This window comes from Ostrinia furnacalis, unplaced genomic scaffold (assembly GCF_004193835.3).
Source record: "Ostrinia furnacalis isolate ACB-3 unplaced genomic scaffold, ASM419383v2 OfSCF1745, whole genome shotgun sequence".
NCBI lineage: Eukaryota > Metazoa > Arthropoda > Insecta > Lepidoptera > Crambidae > Ostrinia > Ostrinia furnacalis.
This window is the reverse complement of record NW_021131984.1, coordinates 86,900-108,362: the sequence shown is the minus strand read 5'-3', so window position 1 is coordinate 108,362 and position 21,463 is coordinate 86,900. Positions and strand designations below refer to the sequence as shown.

General features: G+C 39.0%; 2 protein-coding genes across 2 annotated transcripts in view; one reads left to right on the top strand and one right to left on the bottom strand.

Moving 5' to 3' along the window:
• Positions 1-2,024: 2,024 nt before the first annotated feature.
• Positions 2,025-6,830, bottom strand: LOC114353606 (uncharacterized). Its single transcript, XM_028305667.1, has 2 exons — positions 5,776-6,830; positions 2,025-2,153 (listed from the first exon to the last, which is right to left on the bottom strand). The coding sequence occupies exons 1-2, from the start codon at positions 6,648-6,650 to the stop codon at positions 2,126-2,128; spliced, it is 903 nt and encodes a 300-aa protein (XP_028161468.1). The 5' UTR covers positions 6,651-6,830; the 3' UTR covers positions 2,025-2,125.
• Positions 6,831-6,833: 3 nt separating this feature from the next.
• LOC114353604 (ryanodine receptor-like) overlaps positions 6,834-21,463 on the top strand; it is a 53,997-nt gene continuing 39,367 nt past the window's right edge. Inside the window, exons 1-16 of the mRNA XM_028305665.1 lie at positions 6,834-6,850; positions 7,014-7,168; positions 7,557-7,698; positions 8,578-8,788; positions 9,496-9,573; positions 9,878-10,008; positions 10,478-10,568; positions 10,914-11,063; positions 12,744-12,897; positions 13,545-13,672; positions 14,137-14,217; positions 14,684-14,783; positions 17,683-17,800; positions 18,006-18,086; positions 18,202-18,314; positions 19,814-19,925. Coding sequence (XP_028161466.1) covers positions 6,834-6,850; positions 7,014-7,168; positions 7,557-7,698; positions 8,578-8,788; positions 9,496-9,573; positions 9,878-10,008; positions 10,478-10,568; positions 10,914-11,063; positions 12,744-12,897; positions 13,545-13,672; positions 14,137-14,217; positions 14,684-14,783; positions 17,683-17,800; positions 18,006-18,086; positions 18,202-18,314; positions 19,814-19,925 — 1,862 coding nt within the window. The remainder of the gene's footprint in view (positions 6,851-7,013; positions 7,169-7,556; positions 7,699-8,577; positions 8,789-9,495; positions 9,574-9,877; positions 10,009-10,477; positions 10,569-10,913; positions 11,064-12,743; positions 12,898-13,544; positions 13,673-14,136; positions 14,218-14,683; positions 14,784-17,682; positions 17,801-18,005; positions 18,087-18,201; positions 18,315-19,813; positions 19,926-21,463) is intronic.

The window sequence follows — 21,463 nt, the reverse complement described above, 5'->3', positions numbered from 1 at the left end:
AACCACAATAGTCAAGCGGCGGCGGGGGTCGAACCTGCGTTCCTCGGATCACTTTTTTAATTGGAACTTTCAGTCTTAAAATTCAATCAAAACATCATTTAAAACATAAGCTTGTTATACATGTAAAATGTATGTATGTCTGATGTTACCTATACAGCGGCTTATTGCAGTGAAGTAANTGTAGTCTATGTGCACGCGCTGCCACGGCGCGGTGGCGGCGGGCCAGGGCGCGGGCGGGTCGCGGGGCGGGGCGGCGCGCGCGCGCGCGCAGGCGGCGCAGGACCCGATCCAGCGCTCGATGTCGCGATCGATGCCCGGCCACCACATTCTGCTACGTGCGTTACTTTTAGTTTTTGAAATACCTAAGTGAGAATCATGTAATTCGTGTAATATTTTCTCTCTTAAAATCGTAGGTATGACTACCTTGTGGCCCCGAAATAGACACCCCGTTTCGTATTGTAGGTCAGACCTACATAAAAAATATGGCAAAATAGATTTACAGCTTATTTTTCGCGGCCAACCAAATTGCATGTATTTTTTTACTATAGTTAATTCCCTATCTTGTTCTGTTGCCAGCGCAATATCATGATTTGTAATAGCCGGAGAAACTTCATCTAAAAATTTANGGACACTGTATGCTAAACAAGCACCTATACAACATAGTGGGCTGTCTGTGACACACAGACAGCCCACTGTGCAGGGGGTGCATGGAGGCAGAGGAAACACCGCAGCATGTGCTCATGGAGTGCAGTAGCGTGGAAGAACAACGGGCTCAATTTCTTCGATCACCGTCGTCGCTACAGGAAGCCTGCAGCAGCCTGGACGGGCTGCTCGCCTTCTGGGGGGATCTGGGGTGGTTGGAGTAGGAAGATAAACCACAAATCGCGCACAATGGCCCTATTATGAGGCTAAGTGCGGTATTCGATTGCCCTGCAAAACTAACTAACTAACTAAGGTAACAAAGGATAAAGAGTTTAGACTAGAGATGAAACGGATAGTTGTTTGGCCGGATACCGGATACCGGATATCCGGCCAGCTGCTAGGCCGGATAGCCGGATATCCGGCGGCCGGATAGTTGGCCCATTGTCTCGTTGCATGTCGTGATGAGTTTAGCGCCGCACAGGTGCTTCGAACGCGAGCAGTGGGTCTATTAGTAGACTAGACTAGTCACACTTTTCGAAAATCGAATCAGTCCGAATAGAATGTCAGATTTTGCCACTTGTCTAGCGGGCAGATCAATTCGGGCGATTTCGGTTACCATCGTAAGTATGTGATTGAATAGCGAAAATTTAATTAGTTTACTTGCTCCGTAATCTGACTGAACTGCATCATGACATCAAACCATCAGTCAAAAAAGATCGCCTATTTTATTTGGCAATATTTCGACTTAACAGATATTTACTATTTATGTATTCGTCATTAGAGTGAATAGGCCAGAAAAAGAAATTAGTTTTTTTAAAGGCCTTAATATGACATTTTTCTGGCAACTTTTTGGACTTTAAATAAAAACCGTCATTATTATAAGACATTTAATTGATGTTTACCTCAAAGATTAATGTGTTTCATTATATTAATAAGAAATTGTTGTAGTTTTTTAATATCCGGTATCCGGCCGGATAGTGAGTTACTATCCGGTATCCGGCCGGATAGTAAATTTAGGCCGGATATCCGGCCTACCGGATAGTTACCGGATATCCGTTTCATCTCTAGTTTAGACCCTATTATTATGACTTCGCTAAAATGTTGTCTGTCACCAGACTCGTATCTCATGAATCATTCACTTTAAAAATAAATAATTCAATAAAATACTTAAGTAAATATTTAAGAGGGGCTCCCATACAGCAAACCTGACTTGTTGCAGTTTTTCACTTGATATTAATTAAAACGTGAACCCTTGAAATATTCACATAATTTTAGTAGCATTTTAAAAATAAATCATAAAATTAAAATAAAATAATTATTTAATTTAAAAATATTTAAGGGGGCTGATATAAATGAAACACACCGATCGCTTTGAACTCGAGTTTATTACTGAACGATGACAGCGACACAGACATCAACTTTTGTTACTACGAGTACAATGTAGGTAGGTTCTAAATATTATGCGCGTAGACGCGCATACACATCATTCCTCCACACTTAATTTTTGGAACCTGGTGACAAAACATAGCCAATGTTAATTAACTACGATTATATAAACTAGTTAAACTTAGAGTAAACTAAACATAAGCAAGTTAAAGATATTTCTTATAATCTACGTGTTTCCTAGGACGTAATAAGTATGGGTGTGTGGGTGCTTGCGAGGGCAAAGACGGCGCTTCACCCGGGTTGGGATCCCGCGGGGGCGTCCCGGCGGCGGGGGCCGCCGTGCTGGCCGGCTCGGGCGGCTCGTCACCTGCTACTGTACTACTCTCCCTTGCGCATTCGTCATCCTCACAATCGCCATACTCATCATCGCTGAGCACCACCCGGTCTGAGTTATTTTAGAGATTGCATTTGTTCAGAGGGCCCAGCAGAACATTGATGCTCAGTAATTACTGGCACGGGCTGTTCTGGGGTACAAGTGGGTGACGCTACTGTGTTACGGACCGCAAGACTCAAAGGTGGCGGTAAGTTTGTTTGCGATTGCGACGAATTATTATTATTACGTATGTTTGTCTCAGACCAGCTGTTACCAGTGTATTTAATTATCTGATCCACGTGTCTAATACAATAAACATCAAAATGACTCAAATAAATTTTATACATTTTGTTTCCTACCTTTTCCTTAATTAAACCTAGTTGCCAAGTCTCTTTACGTGCATTATACCGAGTCCAAACAANTCCAAACAGTATCACCTAATTCAAAATGTCTTTTAACTGGGACTGGTTCTAACGTGTCTGTTAATTTTGTTGGTAATATCAGATCTAGACGGGAACGTAAACATCTTCCAAACATAAGTTTGGCGGGTGTCTCCTCGGTAGTACAATGCACGGTGTTTCTATAATTAAACAGATAACCTAATAATACCTCATCAATTTTATTGGATGGCAAATTATCTTGAATAATACATTTTAACATTTTTTTACATGTTCTTACTGAATTTTCTGCTTGGCCGTTACTAGGAGGATGATATATGGGTGAAGTCATATATTTAATTCCATTACTCGCACAGAAGGCTTTAAATTCATTTGAATTAATTTTTACATCATTATCAGATACAATTACGAGCGGTATACCGAAAATAGAAAAAATATACTTTAATTTAGATATCAGAGCCCTCGTCGAAGTTCCGCTACTCATGTTCAGGCACTCCAACCATTTACTGAACGAATCAACCACCACCAGGTATACCCTTTGCCCGACAGTCATGTAGTCTATGTGCACGCGCTGCCACGGCGCGGTGGCGGCGGGCCAGGGCGCGGGCGGGTCGCGGGGCGGGGCGGCGCGCGCGCGCGCGCAGGCGGCGCAGGACCCGATCCAGCGCTCGATGTCGCGATCGATGCCCGGCCACCACATTCTGCTACGTGCGTTACTTTTAGTTTTTGAAATACCTAAGTGAGAATCATGTAATTCGTGTAATATTTTCTCTCTTAAAATCGTAGGTATGACTACCTTGTGGCCCCGAAATAGACACCCCGTTTCGTATTGTAGGTCAGACCTACATAAAAAATATGGCAAAATAGATTTACAGCTTATTTTTCGCGGCCAACCAAATTGCATGTATTTTTTTACTATATTAGTTAATTCCCTATCTTGTTCTGTTGCCAGCGCAATATCATGATTTGTAATAGCCGGAGAAACTTCATCTAAAAATATAAGTGCATAATGAGTGTCTACATGTTGGTAACAACTCGATTTGTTATCACTATTATTATCACTCGTAACAGGTGCGCGTGAAAAATAATCTGCAACTAGGTTTTGATCGCTCGACACATATTGAACTATATAATTACTAGCTTTCCGCCCGCGGCTTCGCCCGCGTGGAATTTTGTCTGTCACAGAAAAACTTTATCGCGCGCGTCCCTGTTTCAAAAACCGGGATAAAAACTATCCTATGTTCTTTCCCGGGACTCAAACTATCTCTATGCCAAATTTCATCAAAATCGGTTGCGAGGTTTAAGCGGGAAAGCGTAACAGACAGACAGACAGACAGACAGACAGACAGAGTTACTTTCGCATTTATAATATTAGTTGGGANATTGAAAATTGATACTAAGGGCCTATGATCGGTCTTTAATACGAAAGGTTCACTACGGCCGTACAAATATTGGTGGAAATGAGTAACACCGAAGATAATAGCCGTGGCTTCCTTTTGTATTTGGCTGTAGTTACGTTCGCTCACGGAAAGCGAGCGCGACGCGAACGCCAGCGGGCGCTCCTGGCCGTCGGCGCCGCGCTGCGCGAGCACCGCGCCCAGGCCGGCGGGCCCCGCGTCCACCGCCAGCACCAGCGGCGCCGCGGGCTCGAAGTGCGCCAGCACGCGCTCCGACGCCAGCTCGCGGCGCACCAAGGCCACGCTGCGCTTCTGCCGTTCGCCCCACTCCCATGCAGCGCCCTTACGTAATAGTTCGTGGACCGGGCCTAATATTGATGAAGCGTTAGGAATAAAATTCCTGTAGTAATTTACGACCCCTAAAAATCTTTTTAACTGTGTAACATTTGTTGGCTCCGGTGCGTTCAGTATTGCCTGAACCTTGCTAGGGCAAGTTTTTAGTCCCTCTTTACTTATAACGTACCCTAGATAAGTAACGCTCTCTTGAAAGAAAACACACTTTTCTTTATGTAGCCGTAGGCCGGCGTTATTTAACCTGCTCAAAACTTCGGCTAATCTGGCCATGTGGCTAATCCTATCAGGGCCAGTGATACATATATCGTCGAGCCATATACTTATGCCCTCTATGCCAGATAGAAGTGTTTCCATTGATTTTTGGAATATTGCCGGTGCATTAGCTAAGCCGTACACTAACCTAGTATATTTGAACAGTCCCCTATGTGTATTAATCGCTGTAAGTTTTTGACACGATTCTTCTAAGATAAATTGATTATATGCATTTTTTAAATCAATTTTACTATAATGTTCACCCCCACCAATTTGAGCAAATACATCTTCTATTCTAGGCATAGGATATTTTTCAACTATAAGGTCTTTATTTAAAGTAACTGAAAAATCGCCTGCAATTTTTACTTGACCGTTATCTTTCAAGACGGGCACTATGGGGGTGGCGTATTCCGAGTGGTCGATAGGAACTAGAATACCTAAACTTACTAAACGGTCTAGTTCTTCCTCAATTTTATTTTTAAGGGCAAAGGGTACCGGTCGGGGCTTGTAATATTTAGGAATCGAATTTTCTTTTACTCGTAAATGTACTTTAAATTTATTAAATGTACCCAAATCGTCACTCCATAGATCAGGAAACCTTTTTAACAATGTTTGTATGTTTGAATCATAAGATGAACTTATAGAATTTATTTTTGTAGTAATAATTAAATTAAAAGCGTTCATAAAATCTCTGCCTAGAAGTGGTGGCCCACCGTTTTCTATTACATAAATATTAATTTTTTTAATTATATTATTGAAATAAGCCTCAATTGTAAAATAACCAGAGGGAGAGATTTTGTGACCGTTGTACATACACATTTTGATGTTACATTTTTGAAGTTTATGGTTATAAAACTTTTCTTTGTATAATTTATCGGAAATAACACAACTACCTGATCCTGAATCTAATTCCATAGTGAGATATTGATCTCCTAAGTGTAAATCGATTTGAATTGGCTTATCAGCCACGTACCTTATATTAAAGTTCTGACATTCCTGACATGCCGTGTCCTTGACCTTATTCTCGTCACATTCCGAGCCCGCGTCAACGTGATACACACACGAACCTTTACCACTAGAACCGCACACTTTCTTCAAATGGCCTTTAACACCACACTTTTGGCACTTATAATTTTTGTACCGGCACATTTCACTAGTATGATTCTTCAAGCCGCATACCGAGCAGCGGGCGTCGTCCCGCTGTGCCGCGCCACGCCGCGAGGAGCCGGCCCCGCCGCTGCCGGCGGCGCCGTACCCGCGTCCTGATTGATTCTGGAATCTCGCGCGATACACTGGTTCTTCTTTAATGATGCTGGCTTCGCTAGTGCACATGATTTTTGCCTCCTTAGCACACGCTGCCTGCTCCGCCAGTTCAATCGCCCGTGTCAACGTTAGCTTGGACGGGTTTTGCTCGAAGAGCTTGTCCCGTTCGGGGCCGGAGCCCAGGCCCAAGACGAAGCGATCGACCAAGTTCGTCTCCAAGGCACTGCCGAATTCGCAATAACTTGCAAGACCTCTCAATCGCGCCGCCCAATCGCTTAACGATTCCCCTGGACTTCTACTCGCTCCGTAAAAATTCGCCTTGTCCACAAATGAGCACTTTTTCGGCTTAAAATGGCTATTGAGTAACTGTATCAAGTTATCAAAGCTCAGCGATTCCAACTCGGTAGGGTACGCCAAATTACGCAATAAGCGGTAAGTCTCGTCACTTATGTGTGTTATAAGAATTCCACTTTTATTTTCTTCTTTCACCACATTTATCTTCAGATATTGCGTTAACTTGCCGTAAAATATCGTCCATTCACTGGTTTTGTGGTCAAATGTCGACAGATTTCCGATGAATGCCATTTTGTTTTTGGTTGGGCAAAAAAAATCCTCGTTCGCCAATGATATAAATGAAACACACCGATCGCTTTGAACTCGAGTTTATTACTAAACGATGACAGCGACACAGACATCAACTTTTGTTACTACGAGTACAATGTAGGTAGGTTCTATATATTATGCGCGTAGACGCGCATACACATCACTATGTCCAACAGAGAGAAGTTCTATGTTAGAATAGAAGTCTCCAAAGATTGACGAAGCTGAAATTAGATTAAAGAATATTGCTGTTCAGCTAAATAAAATTATTGCACTTGGAGCACAAAACTTGAAATATGTGCCATATCGTACTCGAAATAACCACGTTTCGTTTTTTCCAATTGCCAGATATGTCCCATACCCCGGCGGGGGTGAGAAGTGGGGAGGGAATGGAGTAGGGGATGACCTCTACTCGTTCGGATTCGACGGCGCCTTCATGTGGTCTGGTGGAAGAAAGACACCTGTGAACAGGACGCATGCTGAGGAGCCTTATATACGGAAAAGTGAGCCTAATTCCTTTACGTTAAGACTCATATTTTACATGATTTATTTACTGTTGGTTGATTAATTATGTTTTACAATGTAACCATTTCACCATTTTTATAGGACTTATCATAATATTGAAGTCTACAAAAAAAACGGACTTGTCATAATATTCATGTCTACAAAAAAGTCACGAAAATGGACGTGTGCCACTTATGGCACACTAGATTGCTAAAGTTGTGACACATTATGTTGCTAAAAAATAGGGGATAAAACTTTACAATGAAAAGCTATGATTTCTAAAGATTTGGATGTAAAAGTTACAGTTACGCTTTAGTTAACAAACAAACAATGTATTTATGAAAGACAGTCTTTAAGTATTTCTCTAATATCTTCATTTACTTTCAGGTGACGTAATCGGCTGTGCTCTAGATTTGACAGTGCCGATTATAAACTTTATGTTCAACGGAGTAAGGGTCACTGGATCCTTCACCAACTTCAACTTGGAAGGCATGTTCTTCCCGGTTATCAGTTGCTCAAGCAAATTGAGGTAAGACCTTTGATGTGAAAAATATTTCTTTCATAATTAGAACATAGCTATAGGCAAATAAAAAAAAGGAAAGATGTTATCAATTACCCAATACAAATGCATTTTGATGGCGTATTTGTTCCTAAATTTTTTGATCAGGCACTTACCGAGTTAAGTGCTAGAGTAATGGTGTTTTTGTAACGCCAAACATCAGCGCGACTTCAGTGTGCCTACCATGAGTTTACGCTAGGTGAGCTCGCTAGCGAATACGTCAAAAAGTTCTATGAAGATTTTATTTCTTGAAAGTAGCCGCTAGGGGCGCTGCACAATATGTCATACATTTAAATGTCATTTTTTTACGCAGTCGCTAGCGAGCACACCTAACGTAAACTCATGGTAGGCACACTAATTTATTTATGCTCTGTCAGGATAGACAGTGACGACATAATATGTCAATATTACCCCTGTCATGCCGCTTCCATACCTCAGGCAACGACTTAGTTTAGCGTAGACCTATTAAATCATCAAATGATTGTATTTAGTTTCGAACCTTAAGGTAGCCTTTCGAACTAAGCGTCACAGACGCAGCGTCTTTAGCTTTGGTCTTAAAGGCAGCCTTTGGAAGCGAGTTAGTGACGCGGCGTTGGTGGCACAAGACCAAAGCTAAAGACGCTGCATCTGTGACGCTTAGTTCGAGAGGCTACCTTTAGTTCGAAACTTAATGTTTTTATAGTTTCATTGGTTTCGAAGTAATCTAGAACTGTCCTTAAAATCGAATCTGCAAATAGTTAGATGAGAATACAGTGGCGTCTTATCTCGTAGTAATACAGGCTATTTTGCAAAAAAAAATAGTTTGATGTGTCGACTACAATATTAATTATTTATCTCTTTCTCCGCCAGTTGCCGCTTCCTTCTCGGAGGCGAACACGGCCGGCTGCGCTACGCGGCGCCCGAAGGCTACTCTCCTTTAGTGGAGTCTCTCCTGCCTCAGCAGATCCTGGCCTTGGAGCCGTGCTTCTACTTCGGCAACTTGGCCAAGCGGGCCCTAGCTGGGCCACCGCTGGTGCAAGACGATACGGCTTTTGTACCCACACCCGTGGATACTTTGCAGGTATGACTCATCAGTGAAGTGTAAAAATGTACGAAATAATATTACCTGGGGCAGAAAAGTTCTCGAATGGCGACCACGGGCTGGACGACGTAGTGTGGGACATCCACCCACAAGATAGACCGACGACCTTATAAACGAAGCAGGAAGGCGCTGGATGCAGGCCGGTACCAACCGAGTGATATGGAAGTCATTGGAGGAGGCCTATGTTCAGTAATGGACATCCTATGGCTGAAATGACGATGATGAAAATGTACAATGCTTCTACTTCGGCAACTTGGCCAAGCGGGCCCTAGCTGGGCCACCGCTGGTGCAAGACGATACAGCTTTCGTGCCTACACCGGTGGATACTTTACAGGTATTTACCTTTCATATGTGAAATCGGTGTTATTAGTGTGTAAAATGTACAATACTTAATGGCTACTTGGCCAAGCGGGCCCTAGCTGGGCCACCGCTGGTGCAAGACGATACGGCTTTTGTACCCACACCCGTGGATACTTTGCAGGTATGTGAAGGTGAAAGTCCTCACCACTGAGTTTCTTGTGCTAGTTCTTATCAGCACTGGCCCAGTTATTGTCCTGAAGTAATGGTAGAGTTATAACTGGGACGTGTAAAAGCTATTTTCAAACTTAATTACTTTTATGACTTTTAAATAAAAATTCCTTCATCATGCATCCTTATAAATAAACTATTTTTTCTTTCTTTTTCAGATTACTTTGCCGTCGTATGTCGAACAAATCAGAGACAAACTAGCAGAGAATATCCACGAAATGTGGGCCATGAATAAGGTAAGTCCAATGTCAATATAAAGTCCTCAAATGATTGATTTTAACTGTTAAATGCAATAATTTTCTCCAAGGGACTGAAGTAAAAACATTGAAAAAAAAAACTTTCTATTTGAGCCATCAGCAATCAGTAATTTATCATGGAGATATCAATGTGTTATTTGAGAATATGTTGGCCCGGTAAGAAAATTAGTTATGTATATGTCAAGAATAGAATCGACCCTATATGTTTCACCATATACAATAACACCTTTCTCACATTTCAGGTATTATTAAATTAGTACACTAATTTGATTTTTTTTCGTAGATTGAAGCGGGATGGATGTATGGAGATCAGCGCGAAGACTTGCACAAGATCCACCCGTGCTTGGTGCCGTTCGAGCGGCTCCCCGCCGCTGAGAAACGATACGACATCCAGTTGGCGGTGCAAACACTCAAGTAAGTAACTATAAACGCCTTTTATTTCTGAAAAAACACTATTAGACGCCTGACCGTAGTGCACCTCAATCCATTGCAATCTTTTGCGCTTCTCTTCCTTATATGATTAAACCAAACCAAAGAAAAGAATTAAATATTCCTTCCGAATAGAGCAACAACCACGAGTTATCAAACGAAACCGATTTTAGGATGACTGGATGTCATTGGTGTTAGTTTCCAGAATTATTTCACGGTTTTGTATAATAAATCAATCACTGAACCAGTCACCACGCTTCCGAAGCACTATCTAAGATTTTCAACGTTAGCCAATAAGTGCTGACGAACTGTCAAAACAGTTCTGTTACGTTGCATAACGCATCTCTTTTTATCACATATTGATGCAGCTAGTGACATCTCGCTTGCTCAGTCCTTTGTTACTCTATTCCACTAGGTATATTAACTGTATGGATTAATATTCAATTTCTTTCAGGACTATTCTTGCTCTCGGCTACTACATCAGCCTTGACAAGCCCCCAGCGCGTATCCGCAACGTTCGTCTGCCCAACGAGCCTTTCATGCAGGCAAGTAGTTATCTTACATACCCAATCCTTGATTACATGCCACAGTGTGTTCAAGTTCTCACGACAATTTAGTATTTATTTCATCGCTCTCTGATATAATAATGTCGTCCAAGTAAATAAAAAAAAAACTTTCTACTGTTTTGTGATTTTACAATTTAATCTATTTAAAATGTATTGCGGATCAAAAATTATCCCACTGAGTATAATATTTTACTAAAAATTCTCATTTCTATTTGACAAAATCCTTTTCATGAGTCATCAGAACCTAGTTTTAAAGGAAGTGGAATTAAATTGATTTTTGTTTAATTATTATGTTGTCTAACTGCTTTACGGTTTCCTCCCCAGTCGAACGGTTACAAGCCAGCACCCTTAGACTTGAGTGCTGTCACCCTAACACCAAAGATGGATGAGTTAGTTGACCAGCTTGCTGAGAACACTCACAATCTTTGGGCTAGGGAGCGCATCCAGCAAGGATGGACTTATGGACTCAATGAGGTCAGTTACATTACTTAATTTTTTTATTATTGTCTATTATATTACGTATTGTATTATAGGTCGCGCAAAGAAAGTTGAGGCGAACACATACTCACACTGATGTAATATTTGAATCCAGCATACGCAAGACGTCAGCGTGACAAGCGATTTTGTATCTGTATACGCTTTTCTTCTTTGCTTGTGTTGATGGCCTCAACTCTTGTTCCGCGAGCTATATGATTTTTTATTTACATACATGTAAATAATATGTATAGTTTCGCTTTTGCAATGTCAATTAGCCATATATTTATTTGTATTATTTTTATGTTTATTTAATGTAGTTAATGTTATATTCGCTCCTACTGCTAATTTTATATAATTTAGTTTCTTTGTCTTCGTGATTACTGACTTGGCCAAACCCGAGAGCTGCGACTCTCACACTTAATATGTCACTAGTATTTATACTAGGTGTGAGGGTCACAGCTAGTTGTGTTTGGCTTTCATCAGCAGTAAAGATTATTGTTATGTTATTTTTTTTTATATTCTTATTATCTTTGTCATGTTAGATTACAATAGCTGTAACTGTCACATTTGTTTGCATTACATCATCGAACATAACTGTTTTATTTGTTGTAAATACACTTGTATCTTTTTCATTCTTTTCTGTTCTGTTTAAATACAACAACTGTGACTCTAACACTTAATATTTATGACTCATACTTGGTGTTAGGGTCACAGTTTGTTGTGTTTGATCATCATCATCAATTTTGGTTATTCATTTGTTTTGTTTTACCATCGACTTCATCTACAAGGCAACGTCGCATCGATTGTCTTAACATTTTTCACGTAAGGGCAATTATGACAGCTGTGACTCTCATACTAAATATTTTACTAATCTATACTTGGTGTGAGGGTCACAGCTAGTTGTGTTTGACCGTTATCATCAGTGTCAACATCCAACAGTGAAGCTGTGTATTTATTAGCTTTTATTATTCGTGTTATTTTTGTGTATTATAGCATTCACATGATTTCCATAATTTATTCTTGTTTATTTTTTTTTTCGTGTCTTTATTTATTTTAGTTTGTCTGACCATGACAGATATGACAGCTGTGACTCTCACACCTAATATATCACCTTCACTACTAGGTGTGAGGGTCACAGCTAGTTATGTTTGTGTTTATCTTCAATCAACATAAGAAGACATCGTATTACTGTGTTTTTATTGTTATAATACTTAATTATGCTTATTTATTTGTGTAATTATATCTAAGTATATGTTTACGAATAATGCATGAAGATACCTTATATTATTTTAGTCAGTAACTTGATATCTGAACTGTTATTTTTAAGTTTCTTATTGGCCGAAAACCACGTAATAAATTACAATCTCCTTTAGATACTGTGACTTAACATATTTTTTTAAATAGATCGTTACATGTCTTTTGCATTCACCTTCTTGTCTTTTTATTTGCCGCCAGACTCCTGAGTCTGTCCAGCCGTTTCCTGAAACGGCTGTAAAGTTATTAGACCTACATTTGTGTTTATTTTTAACATTCAATAAATAAAGTATCTTACTATCTCATCTTGCAATTCTCCCAAATGATCTTATGCGACTTCTCGTAGATTTTAATCATCCCAGAAGATTTAATCCATCATATCGAATATAAGTACGCTATACTTAAATTATTTTATACTTTTAGGACCCCGACATGCACCGCTCGCCGCATCTGGTGCCGTACCCAAAAGTGGACGACGCGATCAAAAAGGCCAACCGGGACACCGCGTCTGAGACTGTCAGGACTCTGTTAGTCTATGGATATAATTTGGATCCGCCCACAGGAGAGCAACACGAAGGTATGTTTTTTTACTACTTATAAAAAAAAATTTCTGCGAACCTAACCCTACAAGGACCTGTTTATGACAGTTTAACTTTCCCCCGGGACAAACTTGACCTTCATTGATCGGGTTTTTATGGCGGTCAAGCTGTAGATCCTGGTACACAGGACTTGCAGTGGTGGGAACGAGAGGTGGGAATAGTCCCGTTTGTAAATCTAGGTATAGAAGTGACACGGGAAAGTGTTTTTGTATCGTTAAAAGTCAGCGTAGCTTCAGGGTGCGTAGTTTATATCAAACGTATTCGATATCGACTATTCTAATAAGACAAAAATGGCATTAAATGTATGACGGATTGTATAGCGCCCCTAGCGGATATTTGCAAGAACTAAAATCTTCATAATTTTTTTTGACGTAAACTCACACTACACCCCCTGATCTCCTTTAGATTTAAGCTTTGTGCCGTCATAATATGTCAAATATCACCCCTCCCGTGCCGTTCCCATACCTCTGGCACTGAGTTAAGCGCTAGATATATTATTATGTATAAATTTTATAAATTTCTCCAATGAATTCTGAATTTTATCTCTTTTACATAAAGTTAAAACCCCTTTCATACAATCACTTTTCTCGTGGATGCACGGCAGTAAAAATATTGTTTGTTACAGCATTGCTAGCTGAAGCCTCGAAACAGAAACAAGCTGATTTCAGGACGTATAGAGCGGAGAAGAATTACGCAGTCAGCTCTGGAAAGTGGTACTTCGAGTTTGAGATCCTGACTGCTGGGCCGATGAGGGTAAATATTTATAGTATTTTGATAAAGTTGTTGGGTAAAGTTCCCAATGCTGCTAATAGATGGCGCTGTATACATTTTAGCTGGCAGTGGCGAGTGACTGCTATTATTAGCTACACTACTATTACAAATATCACACTGTCAGCGTAAATAGCAATAAATAAATCCTAAATTGACCGATCCGAAGTCTGGTAATCATTGGGGGAGGCTTATGTTCAGCAGTAGACGTCCTGTGGTTGAAATCGTAGATGACATAAAAACGACAAAGTAACAGATATTATGCAAAAATTAGGCCTCCCCAACCCGTCTGGCCAGCGTGGGGAGTAAAAGCCAAATCCTCCATTTGCCTCTGATGATTATTGAGGGACTACCCTCCTCTTGCAGTGGAGACTCAATGGCCTGATAATTATGATGATGATGATGAAATCATTAAACAATACTAAACTCTTTGCTATCTCCTATCACAGGTTGGTTGGGCCCACGCTGATATGGCCCCAGGAATGATGCTGGGGCAAGACGAAAACTCCTGGGCTTTCGACGGTTACAACGTAAGTTCACAATTTATCTATCTACCTTTATTTTTAGAGTAAGAATATATTTTGAGAACTTCTTGAGAAGTTAAGATTTACTGGAGTGGAAATGAAACAAGTAGACAACCCTTTTTTGAAAAACTTGAGCGTTTAGACATTATTTATTTTAAAATACTATGTTTCAAACTTTGTTTATTTCTTAGCTCAAAATGACATTACATATTGTGATACGGTATTATTTTTAGAGGACCAATTTGTCAGGTTCGATTCCTGAATGAAATATTAAATATATTTTCATAATCAGTAAGAAATTCTATTACTGCTAACTTGAAAGTCTCAAAATGCCATTCTCATCACAGTACTTTTCTAGCATTTCTATTGTAGTTTTTTTTAGGATATTTTTGATTCTACATTATAAAAATGAAAGTTAGTTTTTATATGCTATTTTAATATATTATGAAAGTTAAAATAACACAATACGCAGTGTGTAAAAGTCCACGGTGGCTCGAACGACGCATTCGGACAGCAATTCAAAGTGGGCGACATAGTCGGATGCTTCCTGGATGTTTGGGATATGACCATCAGTGAGTCGGACAATAAGCTGTCTTGATACTTGAATAACGCAGCTTAAGAGAAATTGGTACTTTAAATTGGGAAAATGTTGATTGAAGACCATTGGTTTCTAAAAATCTAAGCTATTATTGAAAGAAATAAGGGGACTACTAATGAAAGGTCCACCCAATCAATGATAAGGATTTTTGGCGTTTAAAAACATTATGTACTTACATATCTAGCAAAAACATAGGGAGATGATTTTCGGCATTCAAAATTGATAGTTTTATTTCGATTTACATACTTACTTGCACAAACTTATTTTGTTCTTACAAAAAGATAGGGAAATGATTTTTGGCATTCAAAATTATTTTGATTTCTTCGCACAATTTTATTTTGTACAAAAATTGGACTACTTCACAACTATGATCAAAATTAAAATCCAAGATAAAAGACCATGATATTAGTAAAAATTTGATGATTTGAGTTTGTAAAAAGTATCAAGGGAGAATTTTGATATATCAATGTCTATGTTGTTAACATGTGGTAACATTTAATGTGTCCTAAATCCCTAAATGTTGCCTGTATTCATTGTTTTCTCCCTCTCCAAATTCTTAATTAATACCTCTTCTTATGTATTTCAGAATTAGCTAATAGCAAAATTGTTAAATGTCACATTTGTGTCATAAAAATCACGTACTTGTTGGATGTTTTACCACCATAAGTATGCATAGATTTTCAGTAAAAAGTAGCAACATTATGATTGTAATAGATAAAAGTAAGTCCATGCTAAAGTCAGAATAATCAATGTTTATTAAATTATCAGAGTTGTTTCTTGTATTTCCATCTTGAAAATTGTATTTTTACCCTCAAAATTCATTACTAGGGTTGCCAATAGTTCAACCCAACTTTTTCATCGATATTTTGATTTTGAAACGTGCATTTTTCCCGAATTTTCAAGGAGGAAAAAGTATACAGCGGTAGCACAGAGTCTTTTGGCAAGCAGTGGGCGGTCGGCGACGTTGTGGGGGTCTTTTTAGACCTGATAGATAAGACGATAAGTAAATATCACGTGACGCCTCCTCCATTCAACACCAAGCTTTGGCTGGCTTTGGTAGATCTGTGGCAAGAATGTTTTAAAAATATTTTTAGAGGATGGGCATCTTATGTACAGTTGCCAGCAAAAAAACTGCCATGAAATGGTGTCCTGCAATGTATTTTAAACTTAATTTACTGATTGAGTAGCAGAAATATTGTGCTGGCAATAAGAGGACAGTCAAACCTTATTATTTTTATTGCTGGTCAAAAACTTCATAAATAGATTTTGTTCGAAACTTATTTAGAAAACCTGTATATTAGTTGGTGACTATGTCATATTATGGCATAATCCATCCAGAAAAAATTATCTTTAAGGAAATCTAAGTCCTCCTTTATAAGTATTCTTGCCACACTGCTAAAAAGCTTTTAGAGTTATTCCAGAGCCGTAACGCATCAAAATTCATGACTGACATCGCTTCCAAATAATACCAATTACGGGCACCGCATCGCTTCGCTTGGTTTTTCAAATTTGAATCAGCACTGAATACATTTTGATTTGAATTGTTTTGAAACTGACGCTCGCCACGTAGGTATTTTCTTATCATAGCACGGAAACTTTCAGTTTTTAATTATGTAGTTTTTTTTTTGTATTTTTGACAGCCCTGATCTGTAACTTACAATAAAAAAATAATTTTCCCAGTGATTTATTAAATTTAATAAAGTCTAAAGTCGTATGGGGAAAATATATAAAAAAATATAATTAAAACATTAAAACACAAAAAATATTCAACAAAAAATGATTTTTTGAGCGCTGTCATTGTAAAGAGTTTCCTTTATTGTACAGTCATGGGCAAAAGTAATTATAAGTAATAACGTGAACATTTTTCATTAATATTTTGTGATATCAAACTGAAAGTTTTCAATGTCACACGTAAAATGAACCACAATTTTCCGAATTCCAAAACCTATCGAAATAGCATGACTAATTATTTAGGCAGGTAGGTAGCCTAATAAATTAAATTAAATTAATGATTTAAATACTCAAAACGTATGTTCAGAATTTTGACGCCTTTCTTGCCTTTGAAAGAGCAGCTTTCAATTTTTTTAGAGTTTTATCTATTAGAGATTAATTCTTGTTCAGTTTGAAGTAGTTATTTAGATAATTAGATTAGATTCTAGATAGTTAGTTACATTAACATAATCCATAAGACTAAAATGTGTGATTAACTCCATTGGTTTGCCATGACTAGTTGTAAAACAGTTTTGTCGTAACTAACATTTATAGCTCATTTGTGTTGTTTGCACTTCTATAGAACTAATATTTAACTATTAACAAAATAACAGTAACCTGTGAATATATTTTTGGCTATTTTGTGAACTAGAATATTGTAGTTTAGGTTTTTTCATTAAAGTAACACTGTTGGATATTTTTTAAAGTATTTTTACTTTTGCTTGCCATACGAATATGTGAAAAGATATATTTTCAAAGTTGTTTTTTACAGTTTATTTAAGCTATTGCATACAAGGTTACTGAAAAACATAACTTAGTTTTTTTTATCAAACCAGCTGGGCCAGCTGTTCCAATCTATTCAACGAAAAGCTACTTAAGTAAAACAAAGTAAAATTTTAAAATACTTGTTCAATACGAAGCAGATGTACTCGTATGCCAAAAGCATCTGCCGTAGGGAATTCCGCAGAAATCGCCCCCTGACTATTTTTTTTAAATTATAACTATTCTAGCCAGGAGCTATGTCCATTGGCCGCAAACTTTCTTCAAGTATCTTTCCTGGCCTGGAATTTTGTCCATTGGCCAAATACTTGTAAAATAATGTTTCCATGAGATTTTCTGGCCATTTACTATTGCCATATTTCTAATTATTCATGTTATATCAGGTTTCTCGCTCAATGGAGAGTTGTTGATGGACGCACTCGGTGGTGAGACAACATTTGCTGATGTACAAGGAGATAACTTCGTTCCCGCTTGTACTCTTGGAGTGGGACAGAAGGCCCGGTAAGAATACTATATCTATTTTAAGGTACCTTCTTAATACTGGCAAAATGATAATGTTTGTGTTTGAAAAATGAGTAATTTTGACTTTCATAATAATATTATAATATAAACATTTTATTATTTTTCTTCAATAGTTTTGAAAAGAAGAATACTTATGTATGAGCACCGTTAATTCAGCATTTTATCGTCTTTTTTTCTTTTTCAGGCTGACATACGGACAAGACGTTAACACTCTAAAATACTTCACAACTTGCGGTCTTCAGGAAGGATACGAGCCTTTCTGTGTGTAAGTATAGTAATAATTATTATTTGTTTACAATTTCCTAAAAATGTTTTTTGATAATGAATTCTAATAAGTCATCTTTACGTGACGACTGTACTTTTTCGACGTAATTTGACAGGAACATGAAGCGTGACGTCACCCACTGGTACACCAAGGACCAACCCATCTTCGAAAATACGGATGAAATGCTGGACACCAGGATAGATGTTACCAGGATCCCAGCTGGCTCCGGTAAGTAGTTCATTCGTTCGTTCGTTTCAGCCAAATAACGTCCACTGCTGGACAAATTATTTCCACAACGACTGCTTCTGCGCTGCCCGCGTCCAAAGACTTCTCGCGATCTTCACCAGATCGTCGGTCCACCTAGTGGGAAGCTTGCTCAGGCCCATGGTCGCCACTCGAGAACTTTTTTGCCCCAGCGACCATCAGGTCTACAGGATGTGGTTTAGATCTCCTAATTTCTGGCTCGATCACGCAGGGAAACTCCGAGCATAGTACCAATAAGTAGCAAACAACCATTACTTTTTATAGCAGCAATCCGTACTAAAATGTCTGTCTTTTTGAACCAATTAAAAGTAAAAGTAAAAAAGTATTTATTACTAAAAGATGTCACATTGTACAGTCACGGAATGAAAAGGTTCGTCAGTTTTCAAATTGATTCCTTCAACGAATCGCGAGCACATATTACCTTTTGAAACTATGTTACAGAATAATCTCGAGTTAGAGAAAATAATCTTTAACTGTTCGTCAGTAAAGTTCAAAATTATTCAGATCAAAGTTGTTTGACGATTTATCTTGTCAAGATTAATATGATTGATAAACTAAAACCTTCTTGTTGGTTCAACCTGCCATTATTATTTATATTAAATAAAAAAAACTACATTTTGTAACTTTGCATGGGATAGAAAATTAAACAAGCAAAACCTTATTCGTTAGCAACCGTCATATTTATTTAAATGTTAGCAGCACTGTTTTTTGCACTGTTATGTTGGCAGGTTTGACTCTTACAGTACCGAGTGCAAGCGAAAACCGACACTAAGGTGACGAACCTTTTCATTCCGCGACTGTACAGTACAGTCACGGAATGAAAAGGTTCGTCAGTTTTCAAATTGATTCCTTCAACGAATCGCGAGCACATATTACCTTTTGAAACTATGTTACAGAATAATCTCGAGTTAGAGAAAATAATCTTTAACTGTTCGTCAGTAAAGTTCAAAATTATTCAGATCAAAGTTGTTTGACGATTTATCTTGTCAAGATTAATATGATTGATAAACTAAAACCTTCTTGTTGGTTCAACCTGCCATTATTATTTATATTAAATAAAAAAAACTACATTTTGTAACTTTGCATGGGATAGAAAATTAAACAAGCAAAACCTTATTCGTTAGCAACCGTCATATTTATTTAAATGTTAGCAGCACTGTTTTTTGCACTGTTATGTTGGCAGGTTTGACTCTTACAGTACCGAGTGCAAGCGAAAACCGACACTAAGGTGACGAACCTTTTCATTCCGCGACTGTACAAATTATTCTGCACTAAGTAAGCAGGAAAGCTTGTATCGCAGCAGCCAATACGAACAATTACCTTAAAAATAATGACATCGGTCTTGATAGGACGGAAATGTTTAAACTAGTTAGGCTTAACATTTATAATGTGTTAAAATACATAGTTTATATTATAAATCTGTTCGAAATAAATATTAATAACATGATATTATATTGTTCTAGAAACACCACCTTGCATGAAGATCTCTCACAACACATTTGAGACCATGGAAAAGGCCAACTGGGAGTTCCTACGGTTGTCTTTGCCCGTCATATGCCAGGCACAATTTATAGGGTAAGTTCGATGTACGATCACTTTGATGTACACACGCCCACACTGTTAACAATCCATTTCCGTTTTTGCTCTCGCTCTAATCAAATGGCGATTCTTTGCGATAGAACGAGATGACATGACTTTCAATGGGCAGTTAACACTGTTGGCGATAGTACCTATTCGAGCTATAGTCCAAAACCAAATGTTGGGACGTCCACAAGTGGACAGATGACTGCACGTCCACAAGTGGACAGATGACTGCACGTCCACAAGTGGACAGATGACTACAGGTCCACAAGTAGACAGATGACTACAGGACGCCGCAAAATGCAGGCCGCTTCCAACCGGCTAATTTGGAAAGCATTGGAAGTGGAAATTGTTCAACCCGAGACGTAAATGATGATGATGATGATGATGATGATGATGATGATGATGATGATGATGATAGCCTAAACTATGCATTATTTAATACAATATTGAAATTACAACCGCTGGCCTATTGCGGTGAACCCTCTCGTAATACAAGCATTTTAACTTAGCACAAGGGGTTCACGGGGCTATTACAGACGTAGCACACTAATCACCCCGGAAAGGGATCGTAACCTTATCAACTCGAGGCGGTCAGTATTCTTTGTATGAAACTCCATACTGCAACGCACACTTATCCGCACCGGCGCTCCTGCACACGACGCCGCCACCGCGCCGCCGCCGCGCCCCTACACTGTTTATACTCGCCGCGTGAAGCCCGCTGCCGCGCCGCCGCCGCGCCGCTGGCTAAATCAAAGTCAAAGTCAAAATTTATTTATTTGTTTAGACTAATAAATAGTTCTTACAAATCGTCATATGCTCTTAAGGAGCCTCTACATGTCTCATAATCTTTTTACCCTACCAGCGCTTCGAGACCAACATTTGGCAAGTGCTGAGAAGAAGCGCCGCAACAAACTCAGTCGCCACTGTCTGCCGGTTAATATAAATAAATAGAAATAGTAGTAGTAGGTACATTCGATTCAGGAGCAGTTCACTGAATTTACCATGCATTCTTGTATGGTGTATCATAAGAATGGGGAGGTATACAAGATTGCGTGGTATATTAAACAAGGTAGTGACGTGCTAATATCTAGACTTACATATTAAGGTACTAGTAGAAATGACTCGCATACATAAATTTGAATAATTTGGATTGACCAGTCCCCGAAAGCAGCGCCTGTTCACAGACATGACGAGTGAACCAGCCATCGCTTCACTCGACCATATTAGAGGGAATGTAACGACCCGCCTCACTACGCCACCACCCCAGAGACATTTTAGTGAGAATGACAATGCCAAGTTATCTCTTTAAAAAAAACTAATAATAAAGCTAAGTAACAGTCCAGATTGAGAAGCATGACACTATAACATTTGAGAAATAAATAAATTATGCTTTGATGGCGCGGTGGCGGCGCGGCGGCGGCGCGGCGGCGGCTTTACTCGGCGCGAATGAACAGTGTAGGGGCGCGGCGACGGCGCGGCGGCGGCGCGGTGGCGGCGTCGTGTGCAGGAGCCCTAACGTAAACGCCTCG